A 15,773-nucleotide genomic window follows, 5' to 3' on the forward strand; every position below is an offset into this window, starting at 1 on the left:
GATGCTCAAGAAGAGATGTCTGTGAAGGATACCGCGGAAGCTGAGTCCCCGGACAGCATCGAAGACAGACCCCCAGCAATTTATAGTAAGTGAGAAAGCCGTGTACTGGGTCTGACGCTCAGTGTCACTACAGTAGGCAATATGCGCGATGACTGTAGAATACAATATAATATAATTCTAGGGTGAAGAGAGGTCTAGATAGTGCAGTTCAATTGTCTTACCCCATTAGAACCGAAAATATAAGTTTGTTTTACTCCAATGTTTGTAAACAATGTAATTGTAAACACACATTGTGGATGGTAGGCCTACCTTCAAAACATGGTTAAAACCATCATTTTGATCTCATGGATCTCTATGAACTTGGCTACATTTCTCCAGCCCCATCCCTGAGCTTTTTACCCAAACAGTAGAGGGTGACAGCTTTGTTATGGTTTACATTTCAGTTTGCACAAACAGGTAGGCACAATGGTAAGCTACTTTGTAACACTGAAATTACACTATTCCCTATGCTGCCATTGATCAACCAAAACCTCACTTACAGACACTCACACACACTTGTAGACTCATTACATGCTGCTACTCTTTATTCTTCTTCTTATTATGATCTATCCTGATGTCTAGTCACTTTACCCTGTCTTCATGTACATATCTACCTCAAATACCTTATTATGATCTATCCTGATGTCTAGTCACTTTACCCTGTCTTCATGTACATATCTACCTCAAATACCTTATTATTATGATCTATCCTGATGTCTAGTCACTTTACCCTGTCTTCATGTACATATCTACCTCAAATACCTTATTATTATCTATCCTGATGTCTAGTCACTTTACCCTGTCTTCATGTACATATCTACCTCAAATACGTATTATTATCTATCCTGATGTCTAGTCACTTTACCCTGTCTTCATGTACATATCTACCTCAAATACGTATTATGATCTATCCTGATGCCTAGTCACTTTACCCTGCCTTCATGTACATATCTACCTCAAATACGTATTATTATCTATCCTGATGTCTAGTCACTTTACCCTGTCTTCATGTACATATCTACCTCAAATACGTATTATTATCTATCCTGATGTCTAGTCACTTTACCCTGTCTTCATGTACATATCTACCTCAAATACGTATTATGATCTATCCTGATGTGTAGTCACTTTACCCTGTCTTCATGTACATATCTACCTCAAATACATATTATTATCTCTCCTGATGTCTAGTCACTTTACCCTGCCTTCATGTACATATCTACCTCAAATACGTATTATGATCTATCCTGATGTCTAGTCACTTTACCCTGCCTTCATGTACATATCTACCTCAAATACGTATTATTATCAATCCTGATGTCTAGTCACTTTACCCTGCCTTCATGTACATATCTACCTCAAATACGTATTATGATCTATCCTGATGTCTAGTCACTTTACCCTGCCTTCATGTACATATCTACCTCAAATACGTATTATTATCTCTCCTGATGCCTAGTCACTTTACCCTGCCTTCATGTACATATCTACCTCAAACGGCCTATGCCAGACAGGTTCACTGCCATCTATCGGATCTGTTGATGTCGGGTTAGCTCACGTAGCTCTACATCTTGATCAATTGTGACGCTCCAGCCATGTCACGGCGATTGCCAAATCCAAATCTCTCCTGATGCCTAGTCACTTTACCCTGCCTTCATGTACATATCTACCTCAAATACCTTATTATTATCTATCCTGATGCCTAGTCACTTTACCCTGCCTTCATGTACATATCTGCCTCAAATACCTTATTATTATCTATCTTGATGTCTAGTCACTTTACCCTGCCTTCATGTACATATCTACCTCAAATACCTTATTATTATCTATCCTGATGCCTAGTCACTTTACCCTGCCTTCATGCACGTATCTACCTCAAATACCTGGTACCTCTGCACATTGATCTGGTACTGGTACTCCCTGTGTATAGCTCCACATTGATCTGGTACTGGTACTCCCTGTATATAGCTCCACATTGATCTGGTACTGGTACTCCCTGTATATAGCTCCATTCTTGTGTATTTTATTTAATTCCTTATGTTACTATTTTATTTTAACAAGAATTTCACTGTAAAGTCTACACCAATTATAATCGGCGCATGTGACAAATCAAATAATTTTTCTTTCTAACCCCCACTGTAACCCCCATTCTAACCCCCACTCTAACCCACACTATCTATAGAGAAACAAACAGCCTTCAGACTAGCAGGTCCTCTCATCTCCTGCAGTGACACCAAGCCTCCAGTCTCAGGTGACCTGACATCCTGGTGCATTAGTGTCGATAGACAACTAGAGATATATGGAGATGCAGCTCTCTGGTATTTACCTTTCAACAACCAGTGTTCTGTACGCTTGTGTAAAGTATGGAAATGTTTATGTATGTTTATGCAGAGAGACAGAGAGAAGAGACGACAGCGAGGAGGAATCCCTTCAAACTCCCGGCAGACAACATCTTCCTCCTGAGAAACAAGGAAAATGAACAAAGGAAGCTGGTGAAGAAGTCATGTTGTGTTGTCTGTAGTGTTTGAACATTCTCTGTTTGACTCTATCAGGGTTTCATTGCATTCGTGATCCTTTTCCACTGTGACTGTGGACCTGACCATAATATTTGATCAAACTCTGATCCTCAGTGCCATCTTTCAACATGCCATCTTGACCATGCTCATTTGTGTGATGAACCATAGGAGCGCCAGCAACAGAAGACGCTGAAGGTCCATGAGAAGTCCACCTATGCTGGGAGGATACAGGCCAAGCAGGCTAACCTGAGGCAGGAGCTGAGGCAGGGGCAGAATGAGGTGTACTCCACCTCCTGCAGCAAGGCTGTGTCCACCCTCAGGGATGATCCGGCATGGAGGAAAGCTGCCACCCTGAGTGAGTGCCCATCAGGCCTTTCATGACCACCAGAGCCATTTATTTAGAGAGTTTGGACAACTTTTAGAACAGAGGCCATGTTAGTACCTTTGAGCATTTCCCTTAATTCCTCCATTCATTATCAGTATTTAGAATCTTGTACATAGCATTGTTTGAAATTTAGAAGATTCTGTGAACTGCTATAGGTCAATATTGCCAATGGGGAGCTAACATGGCTGTCATGGAATGTAGGTAATGTAAATGCATCATAATGTAGACCCCTCAACATCCTAACTCTCTAATACATGGCTCTGATGACCAGTATATTATGATGCTTCTCTGAGTCATTTTACTGTAGTCTCAGGGGGGTGAATCCTAACTTCCACTGAAGTCAAATCTTCACTTATTCTCCAATTGACATCAGTGCTTGACTAAGTGGAAGCCTAGGATTATCCCCAGAGACATTGAGGATAAGTTGATAACTTGACAAGTTACTGAATCTGACTATTGACGCATAATGAAATTATGTATGCTCTGTTGTTTTCCAAGACCAAATCAAATCATCAAATCAAATCAAGCTTTATTTATGCAGCACATTTCAGAATGCAACGCAATGTGCTTCACAGGAAAAAAACAAAAAAACAATGAAAATAAAAACAGACATATTTACTACACAGCAAACAGAAGAGGATAAAAAAACAAAAGAATAACAATAAAAACTGAGAGATTAAAAAGCACCCTAAGGAAAAGCAAACCTAAAAAGGTTTGTTTCAAGATCTCTTTTAAATATGACCATGGTTTTGGCCCACCTCGTGTTCTCTGGCAGGCTATTCCAGAGGCTGAGGGCATAATAACTAAAGGCTGTCTCTTCATGTGTCTTGGTCCAAGGCTTTGTGATAGTTAAAAAGGCCATTGTCAGAGGACCCGAGGAACCTACTAGGTACATAACTCCAAAGCATGTCTGACATGCTTTGGGGTGCACAATCATGGATTGATTTAAAAACCAAAAGAAGAATCTTAAAACTAATTCTAAAACTCACTGGCAGCCAGTGCATAGACCTTAAAACTGGTTTAATGTGTTCTCCCCATCTGGTCTTGGTCAGTACCCGTGCTGCAGCATTCTGTATGTTTTGCAGTTGACCAATGGCTTTCTTGAGTAGACCAGACATGAGACCATTACAGTAGTCAAGCCTGCTTGTAATAAAAGCATGGATGAGTCTCTCTGTATCTGCCTGAGAGAGAAACGGACACACATTTACAATGTTTCTCAGGTGGTAAAAAGCTATTTTGGTCACATTCCTAATGTGTGATTTCAAAATTGAGTTCAGAATCTAAAATGACACCTAGGTTTTTTTACCTGGTGTTTTATCTTTATTACCAGTGAAGTAAAATGTGAAGCCAAATTCTCTCTCTGTGCTTTGGCTCCAACAATAAATACCCTGTCTTGATTTAGCTGGAGGAAGTTGTGAGCCATCCAAATATTTAAATCACTAATACAGTCTAATAATTTATCTGTGGAACTAAAAATCCTCTGGTGACACACATGTAAAGTTGTGTATCGTCTGCGTAACAATGAAAATCAATGCTGTGCCCTTCTGATAACGCTGCCAAGGGCTAACATATACAGTATAAACTGACCAGTACCGGACCCAAAATCGAACCTTGTGGAACGCCACATGTGATATATATTTTCTCGGAATTGTGTTCAGGAAGGGTGACAAAAAACTCTTGACAGGTTAAATAGGTCCTACACCAATTTAGAACTCGAGCAGAGAGGCAAACCCACCTCTCCAGTCTTTTCAGAAGGACATCATGATTAACAGTGTTGAATGCAGCACTTAAATCCAAGAGTACAAGGACAGAGAGCTGTTTGGCATCTGTGTTGGCTCTAAGACCATTTACCACTTTAATTAAGCCCGCCTGGCATTTCTAATTGCCTTATATATGCCAAGTTGCTCTCTCAGAATATCATAATGGATGTGCAACTCTGACTTTCTCCACTTCCATTCTGCCTTTCTGCAAATTTCTCTTTAATTGATACGTTTCCTCACTCATCAGGATTACTTAGCTATTGCTAATTTCCAAGACAAAAAGTGTTTTGTGTTACTGTAGTGATGATGCTCCAGAGAGAACGTGTCCTCTCATATTGGACCTGCTCTCCTAATTCTAATCCTAACCATTTAGAGAAGAGAACAAAGACGGTCCTGTATCCAAAGTCAAAGGGACTTCATATGTATTCAATCTTCTGTCTTTGCCTCAAAGTATTTGAGTTTGCAAAAAAGCATTTGACTTAGCATAAAAGCATTTGAGTTAGCATTAAAGTATTTGAGTTAGCATAAAAGCATTTGTGTTAGCATTAAAGTATTTGAGTTAGCGTTAAAGTATTTGCGTTAGCATAAAAGTATTTGTGTTAGCATTAAAGTATTTGCGTTAGCGTTAAAGTATTTGAGTTAGCGTTAAAGTATTTGAGTTAGCATAAAAGTTTGCTAAAAGGACAGCCAGTAATCAATGAGAGTTTGTTTCCTCATCAGACTCCAATGACAGGGAGAATATTAGTGAGTACATCACTAAGAAGAGAGAGATGTTTCTTATTGAGGTAAGAAATGACATAATGCTTAGTACACCAAACCAACCACTGTCCGGTTATGAATGATTACTGTCTCACACTCACAAAACCCCAAAGACATATCAATGCACTTCCAGAAGTTAACATGGCATTGTTGTTTTCACCACGGGAGTATATATTTTCTAATCATTCAAACCAGGCTTCTGAGCTTCAGAGTTAATAACAACAACAAAAGCTGTTTTATACGTAAATCAGTTCAGAGATGAGGTAAGTGGAAAAACAGAAAGGCGCAATTGCTGTTATTGGTAACACAGCGCATGGCTTGGTTCAGCTTCGTGTGCGTCCCCTTTTTGCTTGAAGGCTCCGTTTATATTTGCCCAAAGTTTCCCTGAGCTAAGCTTGTCTGACCTATTACCCAAGCTCTGACAAAACCTGCATTGTCCCTTTAAAAACACACATTTTCGTCCCTTAATTCTTTCCACAGCCTCATAAAAAGATGTAAAAAAAACTAAATAAGGAAAAAGGGCACAATTACATCAGGATATGCTTGTTGTTGTCCAGTCCTAACCATTTCAGAGAAAGTAAATAGCTACATGAACATGAAAACTCTTTGAGGCAGTAGCTTACTTGAAAGGCATCAATCCCCAGGTCTCAAGCTGCATGTCTAATAGGTCCCCTGGCATCACATTTCACCCTCTTAAGTCCCAGAGCTGCAGACATTTACATTTCCTGAGATTACTCACTCTCCAGACCTAACAAAACTACAGTCACTTCCTTCACTGAGGAGTCTGTTTGCCTCAAGGGAGAGGCAGCTCTTTAACTTATTACATGTACAGTATTAGCATATCACAGCATGGAGAAGACGCAAATCATCTCTTCAAATGTGACCTTTTGTCACGTTCTGACCTTAGTTCCTTTGTTATGTCTTTGTTTTAGTATGGTCAGGGCGTAAGTTTGTTGTCTATGTTCCGTTTTCTATGTTGTGTTTTTGCGTTTGGCCGGGTATGGTTCTCAATCAGAGGCAGGTGTCGTTAGTTGTCTCTGATTGAGAATCATACTTAGGTAGCCTTTTTCCACCTGTGTTTGTGGGTGTTTGTTTCCTGTTTTTTCACCTTACAGGACTGTTTCGTGTCATTCACTCTCTTTGTTGTTTTTTGGTCATTCAGTGTTCAGTTTATTTAATTAAATTTACTATGAACACTTACCACGCTGCGTGTTGGTCCGATGATTCCTATTCCTCATCATCAGACGAAGAGGAGAGCTGTTACACCTTTCCTGTTGTGTCTTTCCATTGCTATACCAACAAAACAATAAACACTCTCCGTCTCCGTTCTTACTTGGACCTGTTCTCTGTTTTGAACAGAGAAGTCTCTCCTCTCCTTCCTTCCTGTGGTCACTGACCTTTAACCCTTTCTCCCCAGTACTCCCTGGCTGTGAAGAGGGAGGTGATTCACAAGCTGGCTGAGGTGGCCACCAAGGAAGAGAACAGGCTGCAGCAGGCGGAGACATTTCTGGACGAGGACACGGCCATGTTTGACGAGTTCCTCGAGGAGAATGACAAGAACTCAGTGGAGGCAATCAAAATGTACCAGACTACAGTCCACTGTCTCTACAAAACAGTTTTCATATTGTGTGATTTCACAGTGTTTGTTTTATGGGTATAATGATTATTATGAATAATAACAATAAGATACCTTTTGAATGACTGAACCAACCAGAAGACTGTATTTCCCTCCATGTGCTTCCTTTAAATCATCATTCGTGTTGACTGTTGTAGTGCTGAACACGAGACCAAAGCCAAACTGGAGAAGGTTGCAGAGATCAAGAGGATCTCGGGCAAAATGGTGGCAGTGAAAAGGTAGTATGGCAGACAGTAAAGGGTCCTTTCTTTTACTATGTACTGTGCATGAGTTATGCATAAGTTGACATACTTTGTGTGATGGCTTCTGGATGTGTGCCATTGTTTGTGGTGGGTGTAAGCTTTACAAATGTTATTGTGTACATGCAGTTGAGCATGATGGCACATGTTCATACGTGTCCACAGTGACATCTCCAAGAACGAGGAGATCCTGAAGGAGTACACCCTGTACAATGGCTTCCTGCTGAAGCTGTCCCCTACAGAGTGGCAGGAGAGACAGCAGGCTCGCCGGGCCATGGTGGACAAGATCAAAGCTGCCATCAAGATGAGGGAGGCTCAGCTAGCCGAGCCAGCCAAACCCGGCAGACGTATGTCAATTACAGTAGTTGTCACATCATATCACACCAGTCACATTTGACAGACTGTGATTATGGGTCTTGTTCATTAGAGATCTACATTCTCTCTGTTCAGGTAAAGAGAGTATGGCCAGGGACCTGCCTCCTGTATGTGACCCCAGGACTCCCCAGAGACAGAGTATGATGGGAACCAGAGAGAGCATCAAGCCGTGAGTGGAGCCCCAGTACAGGATCATTAGTCCAGAGCAGGGCTCGCCAACCTTGTTCCTGGAGAGATATCCCCCTGTTCCCTACAACCCCAGTTGTAACAAACCTGATTCAGCTTGTCAACCAGCTAATTATTAGAATCAGGTGCGCTAGATTAGGGTTGGAGTGAAAACCTACAGGACAGTAGCTCTCCAGAAACAGGGTTGGAGTGAACCTACAGGACGGTAGCTCTCCGGGAACAGGGTTGGACTGAACCTACTGGGCGGTAGCTCTCCAGGAACAGGGTTGGAGAGCCCTGTTCAAGAGTGTTGTTGAGATGTCTCTGTTGCATCGTTTAACTGTATCTGTGACAAATAAAATTTGATTTGATTTGATAACTGTATCCCTGTCACGAGGTTGGTAGCACCTTAATTGGGGAGGACGGGCTCGTGGGAATGGCTGGAGCAGAATAGGTGGAATGGTATCAAATACATCAAACACATGGCTTCCATATGTTTGATGCCATTCCATTAACCCTGTTCCAGCCATTATTGTGAGCTGTCCTCCCCTCAGCAGCCTCCACTGCTGCCTATGTCCTTATGTCTCTAACCAAGATGGCGTAGCAGTCAGACGTGTGTTTTGTCTTGTCCCGTGTAAATATAGTTTTTCCTTGTTTTTTTTCATATATATTTTAATATCACTTTCCATCTACGGACTGAATATATTCTCCTGCAACCCGCCTCACCCAACGTGGTGGGGATCTGCTATTTTTTTATACTTAAGAACCGGAACCCCCATCAAAAGTTAGCCAGCTAACGGGCTACTAGCTTGTCGTCAGTTAACCATTGCTAGGCCCATCTGCTAGGCGCATCTCCCGGCTAGCCCGCTAGCTGTCTAGAGCACATCGGACTGTTCCCTTAAGAGGTCCAACGGACATGTTCTTTGGCCACTATATCTATTTTGCCAATTGGCCTGGTTTACTACACGGAGCCCTATTGATCCGTCTGCCGACTTCACAGCACGAGGGGGCCACAACAGACTTTATTCCGTCGCAACGTCCCTCAAAGGCCCTTCTGCTAACTTGCTATTTCGACCCGCTAGCTGCCTGCAGCCACTCACTGGACTCCTGTGATCACTTGGCTACGCATGCCTCTCCCCAATGTCAATATGCCTTGTCCATTGCTGTTTTGGTTAGTAATTATTGCCTTATTTCACTGTAGAGCCTCTAGCCCTGCTCAATACGCCTTAGTTAACACTTTAGTTCCACCTCCCACACATGCATCACATCACCTGGTTTAAATGATATTTCGACAGACAATATCTCTTTCATCGTCACTCTATGCACAGGTTTACCCCCACTGTATTCACATCCTACCATACCTTTGTCTGTACATTATGCCATGAATCTATTCTACCGTGCCCAGAAATCTGCTCCTTTTACTCTCTGTTCTGAACATACTAGACGGCCAGTTCTTTTAGCCTTTAGCCGTACCCTTATCCTACTCCTCCTCTGTTCCTCTGGTGATTTGAAGGTTAATCCAGGCCCTGCAGTGCCTAGCTCCACTCCCATTCCCCGGGTGCTCTCATTTGTTGACTTCTGTAACCGTAAAAGCCTTGGTTTCATGCATGTTAACATTAGAAGCCTCCTTTGTTTTATTCACTGCCAGCCCGGATGTCCTAGCTATCTCTGAATCCTGGTTTAGGAAGACCACCAAAAACCCTTACATTTCCATCCCTAACTATAAAATGTTCCGACAAGATAGAACTGGCAAAGGGGGCGGAGTTGCAATCTACTGCAGGGTAGCCTGCAGAGTTCTGTCTTTGCTACCCAGGTCTGTGCCCAAAATTTGAGCTTCTACTTTTAAAAATCCACCTCTCCAGAAACAAGTCTCTTACCGTTGTCGCTTGCTATAGACCACATTCTGACCCCAGCTGTGCCCTGGACACCATATGCGAATTGATTGCCCCCCATCTATCTCCAGGGCTCGTGCTGTTAGGACCTAAACTGGGACATGCTTAACACCCCGGCCATCCATTATCAATGAACCCACCAGGTACAACCCCAAATCCGTAAACATGGGCACACTCATAGATATCATCCTAACCAACCTGCCATCCAAATACACCTCTGCTGTCTTCAACCAGGATCTCAGCGATCACTGCCTCATTGCCTGCGTCCGTAATGGGTCTGCAGTCAAGCGAACACCCCTCATCACTGTCAAACGCTACCTAAAACACTTCAGCGAGCAGGCCTTTCTAACGACCTGGCCCGGGTATCCTGGAATGATATTGACCTCATTCCGTCAGTCGAGGATGCCTGGTTATTCTTTAAAAGTGCTTTCCTCACCATCTTAAATAAGCACGCCTCATTAAAAAAAAATTGAACCAGGAACAGATATAGCGCTTGGTTCACTCCAGACCTGACTGCCCTTGACCAGCGCAAAAACATCCTGTGGCGTACTGCATTAGCATCGAATAACCCCCGGGATATGCAACTTTTGAGGGAAGTTAGGAACCAATATACAGGCAGTTAGGAAAGCAAAGGCAGATATTTGCATCCTGTAGCACAAACTCCAAAAAGTTCTGGAACACTGTAAAGTACATGGAGAATAAGAGCACCTCCTCCCAGCTGCCCACTGCACTGAGGCTAGGAAACACTGTCACTACCGATAAATCCGCGATGATTGAGAGTTTTAAGTTGCATTTTTTACGGCTGACCATGCTTTCCACCTGGCTACCCCTACCCCGGTCAACAGCCCTGCACCCTCACTGCATCTTGCCCATGCCTCTCCCATTTCTCCTTCACCCAAATCCAGATAGCTGATGTTCTGAAAGAGCTGCAAAATCTGGACCCCTACAAATTAGCAGGGCTAGACAATCTGGACCATCTCTTCCTAAAATTATCAGCCAAAATTGTTGCAACCCCTATTACTAGCTTGTTCAACCTCTCTTTCGTATCGTCTGAGATTCCCAAAGATTGGCAAGCTGCCGCGGTCACCCCCCTCTTCAAAGGGGGAGACACTCTAGACCCAAACTGCTACAGACCTATATATTTCCTACCCTGCCTTTCTAAGGTCTTTGAAAGCCAAGTTAACAGACAGATCACCGACCATTTCGAATCCCACAGTACCTTCTCCGCTATGCAATCTGGTTTCCGAGCTGTTCATGGGTGCACCTCAGCCACGCTCAAGGTCCTAAACGACATCATAATCGCCATCGAAAAGAGACAATACTGTGCAGCTGTATTCATCGACCTGGCCAAGGCTTTCGACTCACCACATGTCAATCGCCACATTCTTATCGGCAGACTCAACAGCCTTGGTTTCTCAAATGACTGCCTCGCCTGGTTCACCAACTACTCCTCTGACAGAGTTCAGTGTGTGGCCCTCTGGCAGTCTATGGGGGTGCCACAAGGTTCAATTCTCAGGCCGACTCTTTTCTCTGTATACATCAATGATGTCGCTCTTGCTGCTGGTGATTCTCTGATCCACCTCTACGCAGACGACACCATTCTGTATACTTCTGGCCCTTCTTTGGACACTGTTAACTAACCTCCAGACAAGCTTCAATGACATACAACTCTCCTTCCGTGGCCTCCAACTGCTCTTAAATGCAAGCAAAACTAAATGCATGCTCTTCAACCGATCGCTGCCCACACCTAACCACCCATCCAGCATCACTACTCTGGACGGTTGTGACTTAGAATTAGTTAGACTGTAAACTCTCCTTCCAGACTCACATTAAGCATTTCCAATCCAAAATTAAATGTAGAATCGGCTTCCTATTTCCTACATCCTTCACTCATGCTGCCAAACATACCCTCGTAAAACTGACTATCCTGCAGATCCTCGACTTCGGCGATGTAATTTACAAAATAGCCTCCAACACTCTCAGACTGCATCCAATTTGCTATCACAGTGCCATCCGTTTTGTCACCAAAGCCCCATATACTACCCACCACTGCGACCTGTATGATCTCGTTAGCTGGCACTCGCTTCATATCCGTCGCCAAACCCACTGGCTCCAGGTCATCTATAAGTTGTTGCTAGGTAAAGCCCCGCCTTATCTCAGCTCACTGGTCACCATAGCAGCACCCACCCGCAGCACGCGCTCCAGCAGGTATATTTCACTGGTCACCCCCAAAGCCAATTCCTCCTTCAGCCACCTTTCCTTCCAGTTCTCTGCTGCCAATGAACGAACTGCAAAAATCACTGAAGCTGGAGACTTATATCTCCCTCACTAGCTTTAAGCACCAGCTGTCAGAGTAGCTCACAGATCACTGCACCTGTACATAGCCCATCTGTAAATAGCCCATCCAACTACCTCATCACCATATTGTTATTTATTTTGCTCCTTTGCACTCCAGTACCGCTACTTGCACACTCATCTTCTGCACATCTATCACCCCGGTGTTTAATTTGCCATACTGTAATAATTTTGCCACTATGGCCTATTTATTGCCTCAACCCCCTTATCCTACCTCATTTGCACACACTGTATATAGACGTTCTCTACTGTATTATTGACTGTATGTTTGTTAATTCCATGTGTAACTCTGTTGTTGTTTGTGTCACACTGCTTTGCTTTATCTTGGCCAGGTCGCAGTTGTAAATGAGAACTTGTTCTCAACTAGCCTACCTGGTTAAATAAAAGGTAAATAAAACATATTGGTTGTGTTTTAGGAAGGAGGTTACAGTACCAGTGGATGAGAGCAAACTGCCTGAATATGAGGTCAGATACGTTTTATGCTATATCATTCACCTGGTGTCAAAGTAGCCTTAACGTTGACCTAAGTAAAGGTTCACTGTGTGTATGTATTACCCCACAGGAGCCGGAGCTGTTCTTCACTGACCCTCAGCAGCTGTTGGACCTGCTGACAGACCTGGAGAAGCAGAACCTGACTCTGATCCAGAACTCCAGAGAGACAGAGGAGACCATGGAGGAGTTCAAACACACTTTGGTCAACACTCGCAACAAGATGTTAGAGAGCCCAGCGACTTTATGTCCTCATATCTACATACAGTGGTCCTTCCTTTAAAATTTTGGATCTTATGCCGCGATCGTTTGTGGTAGATGGTGTCAGATTGTGGTAAATTGCGTCATTCTGGCAACAATGTCTGACACAACGTATAACGTGCCATATCATTCTGTGGCACTCCACACGCTGTGCTGCAGTACGCCAAAACTTTTGAAGGAAGAACCATTGTAGTGGCGATAGTGATTGAACTACCTGTATTCAAACTGCCATTACCTCGGAGGAGCATAATCTGTTGGCGTTTATTAAAAATACTGTGCATTCTCCTGTTTTTACAAGAACGATCTTCAAAGAACACCTGAAGGAGCATACTGTCAAGAATACATGAATGCAAAGCATTCAAAATTGGTCAAATTTTAATCATTGTGTGTGTATCCAGGGACCAGGAGACAGAGCAGCTGACCCAGCAGATTGACATAATTACCCATGCCATCCAGAGAGAGAAGGACACTGCTGCTGAGCTGGAGCTCAAATCGCGACTCTTCTCCTTTGGGAAATACAAGGCAGAGGACCAGGTAAACATGAACTGTTCACAGACAGACAGACAGACAGCACACACAACTGCTTGCATTCATATGTATACACACATACAGTACACAGAGTGAACTCTACTTGGGCAAAGTCACCATACAGACCTAATATAGAGAAAATGAGGTACAGTGGGAGTGTGAAGCAGTGAAGTTGAACTTGATCACCCTCAAATGGCTCTTACACTGACTGACTGACTTCCATTATCCCTCTGTACAGGATGTGATGCTGGAGGCCCTGGGCAGGAAGGTGGCCGAGGTGTACAGGAGCTATGCGGGGGAGAGTGGGGCCAACCTGACCACGCTACAGATGCTGACCAACATCGAGGGCCGCCTGGGGGAGTTGCTGGAGAACGTGGAGCTGGTTCCCAAGGACCGTGTGCTCATGGCCGAGAGGGCCAAGGAGAAGGAGAGGAGACTCAGGTGGGTCATCAAGAGTACAGTCAGTTAGATAACATATCAGTCGTCAGTCAGTTAGCTAACATATCAGTCGTCAGTCAGTTAGCTAACATATCAGTCGTCAGTCAGTTAGCTGACATTTCAGTAGTCAGTCAGTTAGCTGACATTTCAGTAGTCAGTCAGTTAGCTGACATTTCAGTAGTCAGTCAGTTAGCTGACATTTCAGTAGTCAGTCAGTTAGCTGACATTTCAGTAGTCAGTCAGTTAGCTGACATTTCAGTAGTCAGTCAGTTAGCTGACATTTCAGTAGTCAGTCAGTTAGCTGACATTTCAGTAGTCAGTCAGTTAGCTGACATTTCAGTAGTCAGTCAGTTAGATGACATTTCAGTAGTCAGTCAGTTAGATGACATTTCAGTAGTCAGTCAGTTAGCTGACATTTCAGTAGTCAGTCAGTTAGCTAACATATACTACATAACAAAAAGTATGTGGACACCTGCTCGTCGAACATCTCATTCCAAAATCACGGGCATTAATATGGAACTGGTCCCCCCTTTGCTGCTATAACAGCCTCCACTCTTCTGGGAAGGCTTTCCACTAGATGTTGGAACATTGCTGCGGGGACTTGCTTCCATTCAGCCACAAGAACATTAGTGAGGTCGGGCACTAATGTTGGCTGATTAGGCCTGGCTCGCAGTCGGCGTTCCAATTTATCCGGAAGTTGGTCGATGGGGATGAGGTCAGGGCTCTGTGCAGGCCAGTCAAGTTCTTCCACACCGATCTCAGCAAAATATTTCTGTATGGACCTCGCTTTGTGCATGGGAGCATTGCCATGCTGAAACAGGAAAGGGCCTTCCCCAAACTGTTGCCACAAAATTGGAAGCACATATTTCTCTAGAATGTCATAGTATGCTGTAGCATTAAGATTTCCCTTCACTGGAACTAAGGGGCCTAGCCCGAACCATGAAAAACAGCCTCAGACCATTATTCCTCCTCCACCAAACTTTACATTTGGCACTATGCATTGGGGCAGGTTTAGTCCAGATTAGTCCGTCGGACTTCCAGATGGTGAAGCGTGATGATTCATCACTCCAGAGAGTGTGTTTCCACTGCTCCAGGGTCATTGATGATCACAATGATCATACCAAGCTCAAAGTTGCTTAGGTCACTAGTTTTGCCCATTCTAACATTCAATTGAACAGTACCTGAATTCCTCGGTCCTGTTTGTCTGATTTATATAGCAATCCACGGCCACTTGATTCACTGTCTGTAGGAATGAATGGGGTGGTGTACCTAATAAACTGTATGTGTCTGTGTTTCCAGGCTAAGGGAGGAGAAGGTTCGTGTGCAGAAGATGCAGCAAGAGGAGCGCCTGCGTAAAGCCCTGGAGAGAGCTCAGGCTAACACCAAGAGACCTGTGAATCAAACACCCAACAATACAAAACACAACACACTAAATGTTGGTGACAGACCTTACAAAAGAAAGCATCATACATGACAACCCTTACCAGATAGATGTCAGTGTATAGACATAGACACAGACACTAATATTAATTTTGTGATTTCAGACGGGGAAGAAGCTGATGCCTCGCTCACTACCTCCGGTGACTGAGCAGTTAGTGAACAATGATGACAGAGACACTGACACGGAGAAGGAGAAGCAGCTCTACTTCTTCACCTGAACCCCTCCAGCCTAGACCATGGTCCCTGATGGATCTTCAGTAGTTGATGTGTTCTGTATGTTAATGTTAAATTAAAATTCAATTGTCGATATGTGCAGATTATACTTTGGAGAGTTGATACTTTGCCAGTACATTTTCACTGCCACGTGGTGGCATCAAGAGATCCTGAGATCAGGAGTATGTGTAGAGGCTAAAGAAGAAGACATCATGAACGGTCCTGTAAACTGAAAGTACAGACCTCCAGAAATACTGAACACAAATACTTCCACACACTTTGG

General features: G+C 43.5%; 1 protein-coding gene across 1 annotated transcript; it reads left to right on the forward strand.

Moving 5' to 3' along the window:
* Positions 1–2,723: 2,723 nt before the first annotated feature.
* Positions 2,724–15,586, forward strand: LOC110531253 (cilia- and flagella-associated protein 100). The gene is made up of 11 exons (XM_090185315.1): positions 2,724–2,910; positions 6,877–7,040; positions 7,233–7,313; positions 7,500–7,681; positions 7,785–7,878; positions 12,538–12,586; positions 12,684–12,835; positions 13,270–13,405; positions 13,638–13,840; positions 15,137–15,230; positions 15,382–15,586. Exons 2-11 carry the CDS (start codon positions 6,985–6,987, stop codon positions 15,493–15,495), a joined length of 1,161 nt encoding a protein of 386 aa, XP_090041441.1. The 5' UTR covers positions 2,724–2,910; positions 6,877–6,984; the 3' UTR covers positions 15,496–15,586.
* The last annotated feature ends 187 nt before the right edge of the window (positions 15,587–15,773 follow it).

The sequence above is a fragment of the Oncorhynchus mykiss genome, chromosome 9 (assembly GCF_057628025.1).
Source record: "Oncorhynchus mykiss isolate SJ-2025 chromosome 9, ASM5762802v1, whole genome shotgun sequence".
Classification (NCBI taxonomy): Eukaryota; Metazoa; Chordata; class Actinopteri; order Salmoniformes; family Salmonidae; genus Oncorhynchus; species Oncorhynchus mykiss.